Source organism: Primulina tabacum, chromosome 11, assembly GCF_025594145.1.
Source record: "Primulina tabacum isolate GXHZ01 chromosome 11, ASM2559414v2, whole genome shotgun sequence".
NCBI classification, from domain to species: Eukaryota; Viridiplantae; Streptophyta; class Magnoliopsida; order Lamiales; family Gesneriaceae; genus Primulina; species Primulina tabacum.
In genome coordinates, this window is record NC_134560.1 from 1669150 (window position 1) to 1685631 (window position 16482).

The 16482-nt window shown below is 37.1% G+C and overlaps 3 protein-coding genes and 1 pseudogene across 3 annotated transcripts; 1 reads left to right on the forward strand and 3 right to left on the reverse strand.

Moving 5' to 3' along the window:
* Positions 1-158: 158 nt before the first annotated feature.
* LOC142519442 (uncharacterized) lies at positions 159-2639 on the reverse strand (annotated as a pseudogene).
* Positions 2640-3492: 853 nt separating this feature from the next.
* On the reverse strand, positions 3493-6417 carry LOC142519193 (uncharacterized). The gene is made up of 3 exons (XM_075622132.1): positions 6169-6417; positions 3951-4172; positions 3493-3826 (listed from the first exon to the last, which is right to left on the reverse strand). The coding sequence occupies exons 1-3, from the start codon at positions 6352-6354 to the stop codon at positions 3611-3613; spliced, it is 624 nt and encodes a 207-aa protein (XP_075478247.1). The 5' UTR covers positions 6355-6417; the 3' UTR covers positions 3493-3610.
* Positions 6418-9717: 3300 nt separating this feature from the next.
* LOC142519757 (uncharacterized) lies at positions 9718-10910 on the forward strand. Its single transcript, XM_075622787.1, has 2 exons — positions 9718-9906; positions 10212-10910. The coding sequence occupies exons 1-2, from the start codon at positions 9892-9894 to the stop codon at positions 10767-10769; spliced, it is 573 nt and encodes a 190-aa protein (XP_075478902.1). The 5' UTR covers positions 9718-9891; the 3' UTR covers positions 10770-10910.
* A 472-nt stretch (positions 10911-11382) lies between these two features.
* Positions 11383-16092, reverse strand: LOC142519756 (E3 ubiquitin-protein ligase UPL5-like). The gene is made up of 3 exons (XM_075622786.1): positions 14129-16092; positions 11931-12520; positions 11383-11818 (listed from the first exon to the last, which is right to left on the reverse strand). The coding sequence occupies exons 1-3, from the start codon at positions 15822-15824 to the stop codon at positions 11555-11557; spliced, it is 2550 nt and encodes an 849-aa protein (XP_075478901.1). The 5' UTR covers positions 15825-16092; the 3' UTR covers positions 11383-11554.
* Between the last annotated feature and the right edge of the window lie 390 nt (positions 16093-16482).

The following is a 16482-nucleotide window of genomic DNA, read 5'->3' on the forward strand; positions in this document are numbered from 1 at the left end:
AATTTTGATTTTTGAAAAATTAACTTCTGAAATTTATGTCTTCCAAATTATTTAGTTGAGTCGAAATAGGAGGGTAATATATATGAGTTTAGTTTGGTGACAATGACCGGGGCGGAGCCACATTAACTTTCACTCGGGCTTTAGCCCGGGTAGTTCAAAAAAATTTATATGTAAATTTTTGTATAATTTTGGATAAATTTGATATTAGTCCGGGTAGATCAATTTAAAATATTAAAGGATTTTAGAGTTTAAAATTCTAGCCCGGTTAAAATCGGATTCCTGGCTCCGCCACTGACCATGACGGATCAAATCGGTTATTATAAGTTTAACAAATAGACATATATAAGGAGAAATAAAATGTAGTATGCTCAATGGGAAACAGTTAGATTGGAAGTCGAATGAGTAGCCCACCACTTCCAACTACAAATTCAAATTTGCAGCATGGTAGTAGTGTTCCATGAACAGGCATATCTCACTGTCACAGCATATTTTTTTATGTTTGTGCCGTTGGGAGTGATTCTATGTTGACTACCAGTCTCTCTTGATTTCAAATGTATTGTTCAGTTCCAAGTAGCATCTGTTATCATCCTCAAGGAACTGCAAATATCACATCAAAGAGATAAAGTATGGCCCGGGTGGTCCAATTTTTTTTGAAAAAATTTATAGGTAAATTTTGTATAATTTTAAAATAATATGATATTAGCCCGGGTATATAAATTTACAATATTAAAAATTCTAGAGATTAAAGTTCTAGCCTGGCTCCGCCCCTGCATATAGTCTACAGATTTCAGGATTCTACTAGTACTAGTGCATATTCTAGCTATGATTTATGCTGGCATGGCCATTTGGAGAGTTAAAATATGTGGCAATTCACTATTCAAATCATGATATCTGTAGATAGGTTGCATTAGTGTAATGCATTCATATGAAGAGGTAAATCAGAGACAAATAGGCAATAGCTAAGTAACCTGTGTTTTCGCTGAGTATGATCCTCAAGCAAATACGCCAGAAGGAGTCGTCTCTTCGTGCATTTCATGCGTATAAGGTTCTGCCTGAGGACTGAAGGTTCCAATAATCTCTTTCGTGCTGTCCATTGTGAAAAGAAGTATGAGAAATGGAGAAGTAAATTAAATATACCAAATCCTTGTCAACTAAACGGCAATTATGAACACAGATATATTGAGGGAACAGAACCTTTGAGGCCAGTTTTCCAGACGGTGTTCTTATACTTCAGACCCGATACAATGTTGTTGTTGACTAGGAAAGTAAATTTAAGGCAGTATCGGCACCCTTCTTTCAAGGTAAACCAACCAGGGGCCCTTTGGATTTCCGGCTTCAGGGATTGGAAGAAATATATCATTCCTAACCAGTGGATTTTATTGTAAGGCTCAAGATTTTCACTCCTGGATCAAGTGTTTCTACAATATTGCAGCAGAGAGAGATTTATCAAATAATTAATTTCCCGACACAGATTAAATTTAACTGCAATAACCAACATAACAGCCAAACTCTATACATGTTGAACCGCTAGAACTTGGCTTTGTACCGGGATGCTTGTATGACCTTTCAGTGCGGAGATCTATGATAATCCTCAAAAAAAAAAAAAAAAAGGAGCCCATGAAATTTGAAATCAATGATATATTTGACAACGGATCTCATTTTTAGTCTACATCCACATCTCACTCAAAATTTTCTTTTGCGGTCTACTAGAATATGAGTTTTACATCTAACTGTAAAGCCAAACCATAGTAAATTGCATGTGCAATTAACGTGGATAAAAAATAACAGGAAAAATAAATAACTATACTAATGATATAACCTCCAACAAAGTTAACATCTACACTTCCAAGAAGTTGTTCCTTCCACTTCCTCAGACTCTCGCCATCCTACCCTCAAAAACAAAAAAGGAACAGGAACAAACTACAAGGGAAAATGAAGGGAAATGAACATAATGATACCCTCAAGGAAATGAAAAAACGTTGTCTTTCTCGGATAGCTCTTTGAGAGTGCACTGAGGGCCCAACTGTATCTTAGTTTCGGTATCCTCCTCGTCTTCATCCTCAGTGGCATTAAGAGAACTCTCACTCATTTGTCTGCTTGCCTTTCCACCGGTATCAGGCACGATTTCGGGGTCTGTGTTATTTTCACCGGATTTGTTAGTCTCGGAATCGGGGTTGCCCACTTTTCCACCACCTTTGTTCTCATCAAATCCCATGCTTTTGGAACTTGACACAGCTCTAACAGCCAAAGACATGAACAGGAAAGAAATTCACTGAATATGTTCAATGAAAGAATCCCAAAAGACGCAAAAAATATAAAAAAGACCAATGAAACCAGTGCTTCTCCCACCACCCCACCAATGTCACAATAACGAGAACCGCAAAAGAGACCCCCGATAGGCATCAAGTAGAAACTAAAGAAAATATTTTACATTAAAAAAAAAAAAAGAATCCCATTAAGGATAAGGCCCCAAAGAACTAACAAGAGAAGGACGCCAGGAAACCAAACAACAGAAATAAAATATCTGAGAGCAATTTTCTCAAGGGAAGTTTAAATAAAATAGGAAACGGTCATATGGTGATCCGAGATTGTGTACGAATATGGGAGAGAAATGTTCCAAGAAAAATAAAAATGGAGAGAGAGAATCGTGAAGGTCACTAACTTACATTTGTCGGACGAGATAGAGTGGTATGTAGCATTCTTCCTTAAATTTGACTCTCTTTTGATTGGTTAATGGTGGAATTGGAATGCAGTTTATCGCGACTCCTTTACCAATGGAACCGTTGTACTTTGAATGAGACGAGAGGCCACTCGACGGACTCTTTTCACATGGCCAACATTAAATTTTGTTTACTCCAAAAAAAAATTAATTTTGTTGATGCAAATCCGCATTCCATTACATCCTGACGGTCTTACGAATCCTTATCTGTGAGACGGATCAACCCTATCGATATTCATAATAAAAAGTAATATTTTTTCACAGATAATCCAAATAAGAGATCTAAAAACTGTGAAACCATCTCACTCAAGTTTTTGTCTTACGTCCTAACAAAGTTCTTTTCAAATCATTTGAGTATTTAAGTTCTAAAACCCTGAAATTTATATGAATAATTCATTTTGTATAGTTTAAATTAGTCAATGTATATCAATGAAATTTAAGCGGGATCTTATTTATTTATATTAAAAATTATACATACATGGAGTAATACTTTGTAAAATGGTTCTGAAATTATTGAGTTCGATTATTTTGATTACACACATTAATCATTTTTTTTTTTCAGAAGCTGAACTTTATCTTTTAATTCAATCCATAATTGAACAACTGCAACCAAAACAATATACAAACATTTCAATTTTTTAGTTTCATCTTTCATTTTGAGTATTAGCTACGTGATCATCTTACAAGACTACTTAGATCACACTTGGACCGAAAGATTTGGAATGAGTTGATTGCAAATAGTAGCCAGAATTTGTGGTGGTTATAGGAAAAGCTGAACGAAAATGAAGATTCTGTAGGCTAAATCGGAACTAACAAATACCAATATTTTCTACAAAAATCAAGCATATATAGAACTCTTTTGGGTATAAGAAAGGATCGCCTGAAACAAAATCAATTGCTTCCCCATTTCCCCACTACTCGTTCTTTGGCGGAAACATTTCGAGCCATTTCCTCCTGAGGTGTGGCGATATTTTCCCCGCCAGGATGTATCATATTCGAGATCTTTGATGTCAAAATGATGAAGCCAGTCCGAGTTCCACGTAGAGCAAACAACAAAGGATTAAATACAACAGCAAGCATCACATCCCCTTTTGTCACTATTAGATACTGTATTGATAAAAATATAAATGAGATATTCTGTGTGTGTGTGTGTGTGTTTAAACGAAATTAGACCAAAAGGACAATTTTACTTGTAGGAGCAGATCCCACGAATACTGTTGAAAACACTTACCACAACAAGAATACCTAATATTGCAAGACTTGCTTGTTGTGCTTCTTGCCAAAAATGGTCTCCATCGGACCCACCAAACCATCTGCCCCATCTAAACCAGCCACCACCTCCTGAATTTCCTCCTCCACCTGCTTCCTCTCTCCTTTTAATTTCTTTGTCCCATTTCTCGAACTCCATTTTCTTTTCACCAAGGGCACTTTCTAAGGCTTTTCGAGCCTGTTCCTGTAATTCATAAATAAAGAGCATTCACGACAGAGGATCATTCACTGAAAGTAGAGTTCAAATAATTCAAGTCCAAAGTTATTCCTTTTCAAGATCTCTAACCTAATTATGTCACAATATAACCTCCTGACCAAACCAAACTCTATGCAATACTGCACTATTCTCTTGATTGACTTTGCCAACAAGACATCATGGCATTATTGGCATATCATTTCTGTATACGAGGAAGATCCTCTCATTGAGAGGATGGTTCGGTTCTATACTTGAAATCAAACTCACACAATACCCAAACAATGTGTCTTTTCTCAAAGTTGTAGTAGACAATTGAGTGTCCAATACTTCCGGCTGATGTACATAAAATAACCACATAAGTTCATTTTTCGAAAAACATAAAAAATAAATGACAGATTGCAAAAAATATTTGAAACACAAAGACAAAATTACATCCAAGCATGTTTAAAAAAATTGTAGAAGTGTGATCTTAATTCTCCATCATTGCTAAGGATTAGGATGTCAAATTTACTGATTAATGCGCAAGAAATCTTTCATTGAGACACACTCACTGAAAATTTCTAAAATCAATTAGCTTCTGAAATCAAGACAGCGGGAATGGGCCTTAGATCACTCGAGTTGTCGAGAAGAAAAGTACTAAGATTCTTCTAAGATATAACGCAGGAGATAACTAATATGTAGAAGCATAGAGAACACCAAAATGTGAAATGAAACTCAAGTTTTCTAAGTGTGTAATTACCGAAAAATAGACCAGCCAAAAACTGAGTTGCGATGCACCCTTTAAGTTGCAGGTGTTAACTACAGTAGTTTAAAGTCGTCATACACCTAGGCATAGTAACTTGGTATAGTATGGTAGATTGACCAAGGCTTACAGCTTATGAAGAATCACCATGAAGAAGCTTTAGGATCACATAAAGGCTGCAGTAGCACAGTTTTGAGGCTTTGCTCAACCAGCAAGACAATAAAAATTCCGAATATGTTCAATCCAAGAAGAGCACAACAACATAGCATTGGAGTGCCAAAAGTCTAAAACCAGGTTACCAAGTTTGGATCGAGGGTCTAAGAATCATAATCAATAATAGAAATTGAATCAAGATCAGGCGTAAAATTCTTGTCATTAGGATTCTTAACAGATACAACTATTGATGGCTAACATGCAAAGAAGAATAAATTACAAAATAAAAAATGAAATTCATGCAGTTTAAAATCAGAGGATACAAGAAAGGGACAAGTTTTTACTCATCATACCGTTGTTTAATTATCAATTACTTTTCTTTATACAGCAACAAGTAACTCCTAATATGACTCCGACTACTTGTATTTTGCTCCATGGTGGTCTAGAACAAGTAACTCCTAATCTGGATTCATTCTTTTACCTTTTGCAGTTTTACGTCTTTTTCTGAACTAAACAAAATTCATTCTTTTACCATTGACTGTTTTATGAAATGTTTTTATGCAACTGCTTGGCATTGTAGTGTTATTTGTTAATAGTCCAACACCAGTTGCAAACAGGGGGTGGATCAGGGAAATAAATCTGAAATAGTAATCCCATCAAGCTCGCACCCAATTTTTAGTTTGATAGCAAGAGCCGATTTCCTCAAATAACTCATTGAAAATCAAACATTCAGTCCGAGCGCTAAAAGAGACATTAAAAGAAATCTGATAACTTGTATAGGATGAAGAACAAAATAAAAAATGGTTCCAGGAAAGTTTGCGTTGCTAAACCCCGGAATAAAATTTGTAAAACAAGAGATAATTAGAAACACAAGCACAGCTAAACAGCAAGGATGTCATATCTGCTTGCTTCAAACAACTGTTTCGTTTAACCAATAGTAACAAGAAAAAAGAGAAGGCCAAAATCTTCTCATTATTATTTTCCATTCCCACGTACATTTCTCCAATAAATGAACAACGAGCGAGCATATAAGAAGAAATTATACGATGATAAAAGTAGAATTGTAAGAAATTGAAAGCGGATAAGGACCTGCTTGCGGTTGTCGGAGAAGAGGCAAGAAAACTTCCCGCTACAGTTGAGACTTTGCTGAAGAGAACTCCAGGTATGAATTGAGTAAGCGGAGGCGGCCAGATTTCGCCGAGGCCCGCGCTGGAGGTGGCACGCAGTTTGGGTTTTACTCGGGATTAGTGGGCGTAGGCCTGCGACCTGTGCCATTGTTGTTGTTTCGACTGTGCTCGTGACGGGATGGCAGACCCTAAATTTAATAGCGATTTCCCAAACCTTTTAACGTTTTTAGACACTCTTTTTTCCTCCAAACGTTGTTAGACTTGTTAGTTTGCTCATTGCTGCTAAGTGAAACCATAGACTTGTTATTTTGCTAACCACGCGTATAGGTGAACTTGCTGACAAAATCTTTAATGGTAATCAAACTTGGAACGTCGGATAATCAATGACTTGATTCCAAGTAATCCTGAAAATATATATTGTTCGGATAAATTGAGTGAGCTTGAGTGGACAATTTATCTTGCTGAATAATTGTTTTTCCTTATATGTAGTGATGACCGATTGAGATAACCTTATCTATATAACCTGGACACCTGAGAATAGGACACGTTAGTGAGAATAGGACACGTTAGTAGGGTGTCGAAAGTACCAACTCCGACACTTAAATCAGTCAAGTGAATACACAAAGAAAAAAAGAATGCAATATAAAGGAAAATATGATGAGTCACAGTGATCATGACTCGTCTCTCCTTCGATTTTATCTATGTTAGGGGTATTTATAGGGTTCTGAAATCGTGAATAATACCGAGATGCTCGGATTGTGGCCATAGTATGAGAATGTGGCTCATGTTATGTTTTTTTCAAAATGCGCTAACGTGAGATGAGAACGGATCCCTGGATTTTCGTTTGACAAGGTCCACGTTCATTTTGGCTTAGTCCTCTTACGTTGCCCAGGCTCGAATACAGATACGAGCTTGCGTAAACCTGTAACGATCAGATAAGCTACCGGGTTAATGATAATCCGGGCTGATAGGAACAAAATACTAATTCCTTATCCGAACGAGTTTTTCCAGTGGCTATATATGTGACCGAAGTAGCGCTTGTGATTTTGGGTAGGCGTTGACATTATCGAGGCTAACTCCCGCCCCAAGACACCCGGTGACTTTACCTCAATTTCTACTCCCAAATCCGAGTCTAATGATAATTCGGGCTCTTATCGAAGTATCAATATGAACATCCATGACTTGATTTCAAGTAATTTTGACAAACATGATAGGCTAAAACGTCAAGAAGTTCAACTTGGAATCAAAACGATGTATATTATACTACTCTACTGAAGTGTTACGCAAAGTAAAACTATATCCCATGTCCGCCAACAGCATTTAACGCCTCAAACACTAGAAATTTCGCTCAATGCAACAAAAGAATATCATACATCGTATTAAACAATATTTGAGGAAAGATACATGAAGCTGGTACGATTCCATGTTTCACCTGTAATATATTTTTTACTGAAAATTACTGCGAGAATATTTTTTCTAACCTCCACAAGATTTAATGCAAGCTGGAGAATCGAACATTGTGGTACTAATTATAATTATTAATTGGTTAATCGATATTTGTTAAATTTAATAATTAATTACCTAGATCACATCGAAACTTAAATCGAGCAGCACATTGAAATTCATTTATTTCATTCAAGTGGAGGGGAGATAGCACGTCAGATCTGATAGAAAATAACTCACACGCGGCATCATATGAGTGGCTCCTGCCACGACAAAGCCACGGGTCCATCCACCGCCCATTCTTTTAGATTTCCATCAACCTTTTTTTAGTACAACCATGTTACAGTTTCTTATTATATAAAAATATAATGTAATTATTTGTGTCATCGCAAGATTTGAGTATTGATCCGAGATTTATTTATTTTGATTAAATAAATTACAAAAAAAAACTATTAAATTTATTTAAATAAATTAAGAAAACTACATGTATTACAAAAAAAAACTATTAAATTTATTTAAATAAATTAAGAAAACTACATGTAAATCAACGAGACTTAGAGCTTGATACCAACAAATCTCAATATGAAAATTCCAATCAACTTTTTTTTTTTATCTTCACAGAGCAAGAGACAGAGAACATAACATAATTGAATAATCGCCAACATTACCATTCAATTTTGATCATTCTTCCAAGACAAAAAATTTGATATATATTATATTACTTTGGAAAATGGTGTTTTAGGTTTTTTTTTAACCATATTTCAATTTTAATTATGTATCATTCAATTTTTTTATAATTTTATTTAAGTATTATCAGAAGAGTTAATATGATATTGTACATGTCAATATCATATTTACGCTGTATCAATATCACGTCAAAATTATATTAAAAAAATTAAAATTACAAAAAAAATTGCCTACAAAACATAAAAAATAAAAACAGTAAAAACAAAATTTATCAATATTATATATAATTAAAAGAGTGCATACAATACAAAACAAAGCGGAAATATATTTGAGGTGGGGCCTGTGTGCAGAGTACAGACGATGACTGTAGTCGGACTTGGCGCTGGTGAGCGTCACGAGGGTGTACCTACGCCTTTAAAGCATCCATCGGGTCTCACAAGAAAAATTAATACCAAATGGCGACACCACGTCAGACCGTTGATTTGATAGCCCACCTTTCAGCAATTTTTTAAAGAAAAATATCACGTAATACATTTTATTCTCTGACAACTTCTTATATTTTCTGTATCTAACACAAAATTAAATTATCTTATTATTTAAAGAGAATTTTTTAAATTATGAGTTTCATGCTACCAATGCAAATATAATGCATACGTTCATCCAAACCGATATCTGAATCAAAAAGACAATATAGAAAATATCGACATATATGTTTATTCTATCTCCTATAAAATTAGTTGAACATGACAGCGAGACGATGATAATGGTTTCCCACATGCCATACCGCACAAAACATTCATAAAATATAGAGGTGGTGAGTCTATGTTACATGATATCATCACCAATCGTTGCAAAATTTTAAAAAAAAAATTGATATATCTCGAGTTTTTTGTTTTAAAATTAGATGATTGGTTGATCATCTTGTACAAAATAAAATCAAGAGTAGATCTCTTGATGTAATATAGACTCACTTCAAAATATAGCTATTAAATAAAATAAAGAGATGTGAAGAGCTAGATAAGGTAAAGTGATTTGGCCTCCACCCATGTGTATTTGCCTGTTCAAAAGCACCCTTCCTTTTGTATTATATAATATATCATAATCTATCCACAACAAAGATGAGATGTCTAACATAAAAAAAATATTAATAACTAAAAGATTGATATGAGCAAAGGAATTCACCATAAGATTATGCTTGGATTTGAACATTTGAAATTTATGATAATTTCACCGCATTTATATGTATGGTTATTATTAGAACCAACAATTAAAGATAGTGGCAAACACTTGTAAAGCAAAATCTTTTACAACTAGGCTTTGCTTACATTTTCTTCAATTTCCCTACATATTTTTTTTTACTTACTTTTTAGCTTCTCCGATCTCTCTGTAATTATTTAATTTCTAGTATTGGTATTTATAATCCCTATAAATACACCCCTCAAACCCGTTGTTTCATACCACCAAATCACAAACAAAGCTACTGCGTTCCATCTCTTCTCTTACCTTTACCATCTTCTATTCCTCCCATTCTTTTCAAACACTTTCCGAAAGCACAATGGCTACAGGCCAGGTATGAAATTTAATTTCAAACTTTTTTCCCATTTGAATCGATCTACCTTTGATTAAGTTTGCATGCGTGCTAGGATTCAATAGTTCATGAACGTGATCTTGAATCTTGATCTCATTAATTTAAGAACATATTATAGTTGCATACGCTGTTTATATGATCAAATCATATGTGTGCAAAGCGGGAATACCGATTCAGATTGGGATCTTTATTGATAAGAAAATAATGCTATGGTTTGTCATATGATCATATTTTCTTTTGAGTTGCCTTTATGTAATTCACGGACAACTACATTGATGTCTATGCAGGTGGAGTCTATTCCGGTCCCAGTTTCAAAGTCCGTCCCAACGGAAGAAGCGCCAGCAATGGAAGTAACAGAAACCGAAGATGTTGCAACAGCAGTGGGGGAACCAGCTGCTCCTGAAGCAGAACCTGATAAAGACGTGGCAGATGAACAAGCCAAAGAAGTTCCAACAGAAAAGTCTGCAGATGAAACAGCTGTTCCAGTGGTGGCAGAGCCGGTTAGTGTTAAGGAGACTCACGAAGAAGCTGTGGTTGTGGCTGATGAAGTTCCAACCGAAATCTCTGGGGACGAAACAGCTGTCGCAGTGGTGGCAGAGCCGGTTGCCGTTTTGGAGACTCACGTAGAAGCTGTGGCCGAAGTTGTTCCGACCGAAAAGCATGAGGAGGAAACCCCTGTTCCATTGGTGGTGGAGCCGGCTGCTGTTGAGGAGACTCAAGAAGAAGCCACCGTCGAGCCAGCTGCTGAGGCTGAGCCAGAGGCTCCAGCTCAGGCAGTGGATTCAGCAGCCACAGTTGAAGCAGTGGAGGAACCGCTTGTTCCAGCTGAGAAAACTCAAGAGTGAGGTGTCATATATATGAAGTTGGAAGTTGGATCCTTCCGGGCTGCAGGGCGAAGTTGGTTTAAGTTTGTTATCTGTTTTTTAGCATTTCTTCAATTTGTAATTTATTTCTGGTTTGATATAAGGAAAACACTACTTCGTGAATTGGTTTTAAATCGGAAATCTATTTAATTTGAAGCCTTTTTTGGGTCCCAACACCTTACAAAAGAACGTTGGTGCACACACATGCATCCACTGTCCAAAATATTTATCGGGTGATGGAAATCATGAAATGTGCCATTTCTTTTTTCTGGATTAAACTTGCCTGCTCATAATTTGATGCAACGTCATCCATATATTTAAATTTAAAAAATTGTTTACATGGATGATATATTAATGTTGTGTAAAATCTTGCTAACCCCAAGGGAGCAAAATCGACATTTTCTCTGACAACTAAAAAGGCAACTAGTTAGTTCCACAACACAGCATGAACAGAAAATGGGGTAGCCATATCACTGAAGGGATGTTCGACAAAAAGATAGTGAGAGAGATCATCCTAAAGAATACGAATCTCAAAATGCTATAGAAACCTTGTGTCATAGTCGACCTGCATACTATCCCATATCAACAGTAGACAAAAGAGAAATTAACAATCTTTTATCAAAGAAAATATTCAAGAACGACATTCTGATGCATCATCTAGACCCTAGTTCGAAAATAGTTAAAAGAGTTATCATCTATCATGTACAAACTAAATACAAAGCTTTATCTGCAGATGCAAGCACAGTATCAAAAATTGCAGCTCGATCTCACCAAGTTCCAAAGCTGCAACCTACATGGTCTTGAGTAATAATATGAAGACGATCGCGCATCATGGTCATTGAAGGGTAAGCAGGGAAACATAACCGGTAAAAGCATGTGTGCGAGGAAGGAAGCCTATCAAACGACTCAGATGTCTTATAGATGTAAAGTCGAGAAGCCAAACCACTGAAACCTTCAATTGGTAAATACTTTATAGAGGTCCAGAAGAAGAGGAGAACCTTTTTCTGCTCTGCCGACATACGATCGACAATCTGAAGGAATGAAATTTAGTTATATCACTTGAACAACAAGAGACTGCAAATACATGAGAAACTTTTAGTACATACACATTCTTGACCCGTACCAGAATAGGGGGGTACCTACCTTCCAAAACCAGGTTATCTGAGAATCCGTTTCTTTGAAGCCATGATAATCTGTATTTGCTTTCCAATCATCTACAGAAATTGCAGTTTCACTGCCATACAGCATCCTGTCAAGATCTTCCGGTTCCAAGCAGTAGAAGAAAGATCTCTGGAGCTGCCGACAACTCATTATATCAGCAAAACCTTGAGCAAAATTTGATACCTGTTCAGAAATAGCTACAACAAAGCGATGTCGAATTAGAGAGTCAACATAATGCTCCCTGTTTTTACTATCCACAACCAAGCTTTTCCCACCAGGGCACAGCTCAACAATCTTCATTGATCCCAGTTCCTCGATTTCATGAACAAAGGTTAGACCCAAAGCATCATGATCGACAGCCTCAGCATCCATCTCCAAAATTTTCTTGCAGCTACTATACAAATAGGGATCTGCATCTCGAATATCTTCTAATGAAATACGATATCCAGCCAATAGCAAAAAAAATACGCGATCAAACACTATGCCAACTTGTACTTTGTGCATCAAGGCCAAGGCAATTACCCTGCCAGAGAAGCGAAAATATTTGAGGTGCAAAGGATTCATCCTAGATGCTGCAATTTTTTTTAAAAAAAAAACAAAGCATAGAGTAGAAATTAGTAGTCTTATCATGAATTTATCTAGATAAAAGAATCACGCAATCTAAAATAACTTTCCAACCTGTTCAGGCATAAATTCAGAGTATGTCACAAATGAAAAGAGACAATTTGATGTCCAGAGCATGAAAGGATGATGTAGAAACAGGAAACAAAATGGGGGGTAATGTCGATAGAAAGAGAAAAATTGGGAGCTCTAGTGCAAGATTACATATATAATGTGCTGCTACCACCCTTGGGCAAACCATACAAAATCACTGAATGTCAAATTGTTGCACACAATCTTGATAAGCTGAACTAAAAATCTGCTAGACATTGTGAAATGATGTAACATAAACAACAATTTTCAGAATCTAATGTAGTTGAAACTGTAAATTGTGATGAACAGAACATGTGCTGATTGATGATAATTCAAAACATCTAATAACATATGGTATGCTCTAACCATGCCACATGTGGAGTTCCGAATATATGAGATCTTATGACAACAGAAGGTACGCCTTCTAAATAACAGAGATGCAACTTCTAAGCATTCATAAACGAATTTACAAATCATTTTACATAAAACCAATTTTTTTAAGAATATGAACTTTGAAGAGGTGTCACCCGTGAGAACACTCGTAAAAAGAAAAAGCAAAGCATGAATGCCAAAAAAATGATGAGTTAAAGTGTATATCTGATCAACCCGATCTGAGCAAGCTAAAAACTGTCACAGAGAGCGAGAAATCGACATCTACATCAAAGAGTATCAATAAAGGGAAAAGATTATACATATGAAATAGCGGACAGTGGCTTAAATTGGCTTAACTTGACAAGGCATGTTCAAATTAAATTACAAGAAAAATGTTCCACAGTTTAGTGATTCAACCACAATAGAAGCCAAAGAGCATAATTGAACTGAAATAATAAAAAAAAAACTAATCGTTATTGCACCTATCTGCCTTTCAAATTAGTGCAATTTATGTCCATATGACTTCTTCCACTGACTCAAGTGACTACTTTTTCCTCAACAATGCCCGTATAATGAATTGGGTTGCACATTGTAATAGCACAATCTTGACCCTCAGCGCTCCCTCAAAGCCCCAAAGCTCAAGATTGGAATTGTCTTGCATAGTTACTTCAGAGGATTTTCTTCTGTTATGGTCTGTATATCGCAGGTAGAGAGCTATTCGCTACATTTTCTTTCATGTTCATCAGGTAACCAAGGTGTTCTCACATGATTTCTATACCCCCAGTTATAACAAGGATCGGACGTCCTGATTTTACATCAAACTAATCCAACAGCCCACAACCTTGAAAGTTCAGAAAATGGCTACTCACTCTCTGCTCACTTCGTTATTCTAAATACAATTAAAATGATTTGTCAATGATAATTAGCTTGAATAAAGAGTGAAAAGTAAACAATGCGACGTTAAATAGCTCTAAGGTGCTGCCATTTACTACTTACTAGCTATCTATACCTAAATTTCAACTATTGAGTATTGACAGATGCATCAAAGTCGGGAAGAAACAAAGAGCACTATAAATCACCAGTAAACCCCGTGCATTGAGTGAGCAAAGACATGCCTGGATTTGGAAAGAACCTTCGACGATCGTTGGGGCAAGCCAAAAAGAGAGCATTTTGAGGGTTGAATATCGCTTGGCATACCAAGAAAAACCACTCTCGTAGTACACCAGGACCTGTTGCCTCCTCATTCTTAAACTCCATGAATAAACCAGCATGTAAAAACTCTGCATCTGCATTTGCAATGTACTCAAATGATTCTGACAACAAATGCATTCGATCGATGAGCATTTCATGCATCTCCTCATATTCATCCTTCACATCAGGAAGCATCATCATTGCTAAATGCCGCCTTGCCTCAAAATTGGTTACCTCCTTACGCTCAAGAATCCACTTATGATCGTCACTTCTCTTGGCAAACTTAACAATGAGATAACACAAGGCACTCTTCCTATGCTTCATGATCTCCCAAAACTCCTCTACGCCGTCAAAGAAAACTTTTGAAATACAATTAAGCTCCTTCAGAATAGCTAGGTATTGGCACCATCCAAAGAAAAGAGTCTCACCGTCCTGTTTCATTACCAAGTTCACATGCTCCTCAACTTTACTCAAGCACTTATCTATTTTCCTCAACAAGTCAACAAAAATCCCATGCAAAAGAGCAATCTCCTTAGCGTAACACACTGGGAAATTATGGAGCTCCACACACAAGGGAACTTTAATCGGGCCACAGTAGCCATCATGCCTTGTGATCTCATTGCTCACAGGAACCACAATTGCTGCGAAATCCTTCACATCACTAAAAGAAGGCCCCACAAATGAGTTCGATTCCATACTCAAAGACAAATCACGCAACAGCTTGGCCGCTAACTCACTAACGAAAGGGAATAGGTCACGAAGTCCAATCAATCCCTTGTTTTCTCCGATTTCGATGCATTCCACCATGGCTGCCAAACTACCTCGACATAATACATACAAGGGATCATCAGTTCCAGCCGCCAAACTCAACAACTTACAGAAGTCCAAAATTATGGGAACGCATTGATGATATGTATGCTTAGGCAAAACATTCTTACTGGAACTAATAAACTGTCTGATGGCATCTTCCGCAGCATCCCTATTAGGTTTATGACAAGACATATAGAGCATCACAAGCGCAGCTGGAGCAGAGGATGCAGTAAAAATCTGCAGGTGTCCATAGGCTTGGTCGGAGTCTGGTTGCGGCGTCATAGTCAAGAATTCCAGGAGCATCGATTTCACAGTTTTTGGGCGAGGCACCGAAAGAATGGGTGTCGGAGGATTGTTCTTGTAGAGAAAGAAAATCAAAGAAACGACATCGTTGATTAGCTGCCAGGCCTGGGGGTGCTCGGTGCTCCGCATCCGGCCAACCAAATTTAAACTTGCATCTTTTTGTACCTCGCATTCGGTCAAAGTCTGTTCCCACTGCAACTGCTTGCCACGGTAAATTAGTCGTTGTTCGATGATGGGCAAACCGGTGATCGACTGGATTTTCTCATGAATCGTTTTGATGGTGTCGGTGCACTGCGCATGGAGCACAAGGGTTCGGTCGGAAATCATACGGACAAAGAATTGGAGGCGGGTGGAGTCGTCGGGGGATGATCGGGTGCGGGAGGAGTGGGCGGAATCGGAGGACGAGGGGAGGATGGTCTGGTCCTTTCTCATCCTTGTAGGGTTTACAAAGAAAAAGACGTTGTCTGCATAATCGTCAAGCTTGCGCTTAGAGAGAGACGACGACATTTGAGGGCAAGAACGAGGGGGGTTTTCACGGTGGGCCTGTGCCCATGGAATCCGAACCCCGTCCGTCACAGTAAGAAAAATCACCTCTTTCGCAGCCTGCGTGCGGAGAATTTGCCGAGGAATTAGAAGGAAACCAGTGTGTGTGTTTTCAGTGTGTGAAAACAGGAGAGTGACGAAGGCGGGTGTTTGGCTGGGAGTGGCAGTATGTATCGATGGGCGGCGAAATTACTGAATTAGATATTCATTCCCGCGGATATTTTCCTCCTCTCTCGACACCCTTTTGACAGTTAAAACAATATCTTTACATATTTATATCTTTTTCGGAAAAAAAAAATACATAATAAATATATTATTATTATTAGGGGAATTTGTCAAAAAATCCCAGTACCCATTCTTAACTTTCTCTTTACTCCCTACCCCACTAAAACTTTGTTTCAACTCCCCATTTCTTTTAAATTTCCAAATTTACACTTATATCTATATTTTGAATAACTGATTTTTCTTTTGTAAATAATGGTTCATCATGTTTCCGTAAAATAAATTAAATCTTTTACCTATTTGATCGGAGTACCACCGGGTTATATCCACCGTATTTTACAGACTGCTCCTCACAGCCCAACCACGCGATCGCAACCGATGGTTACTGACGTAGATTCCT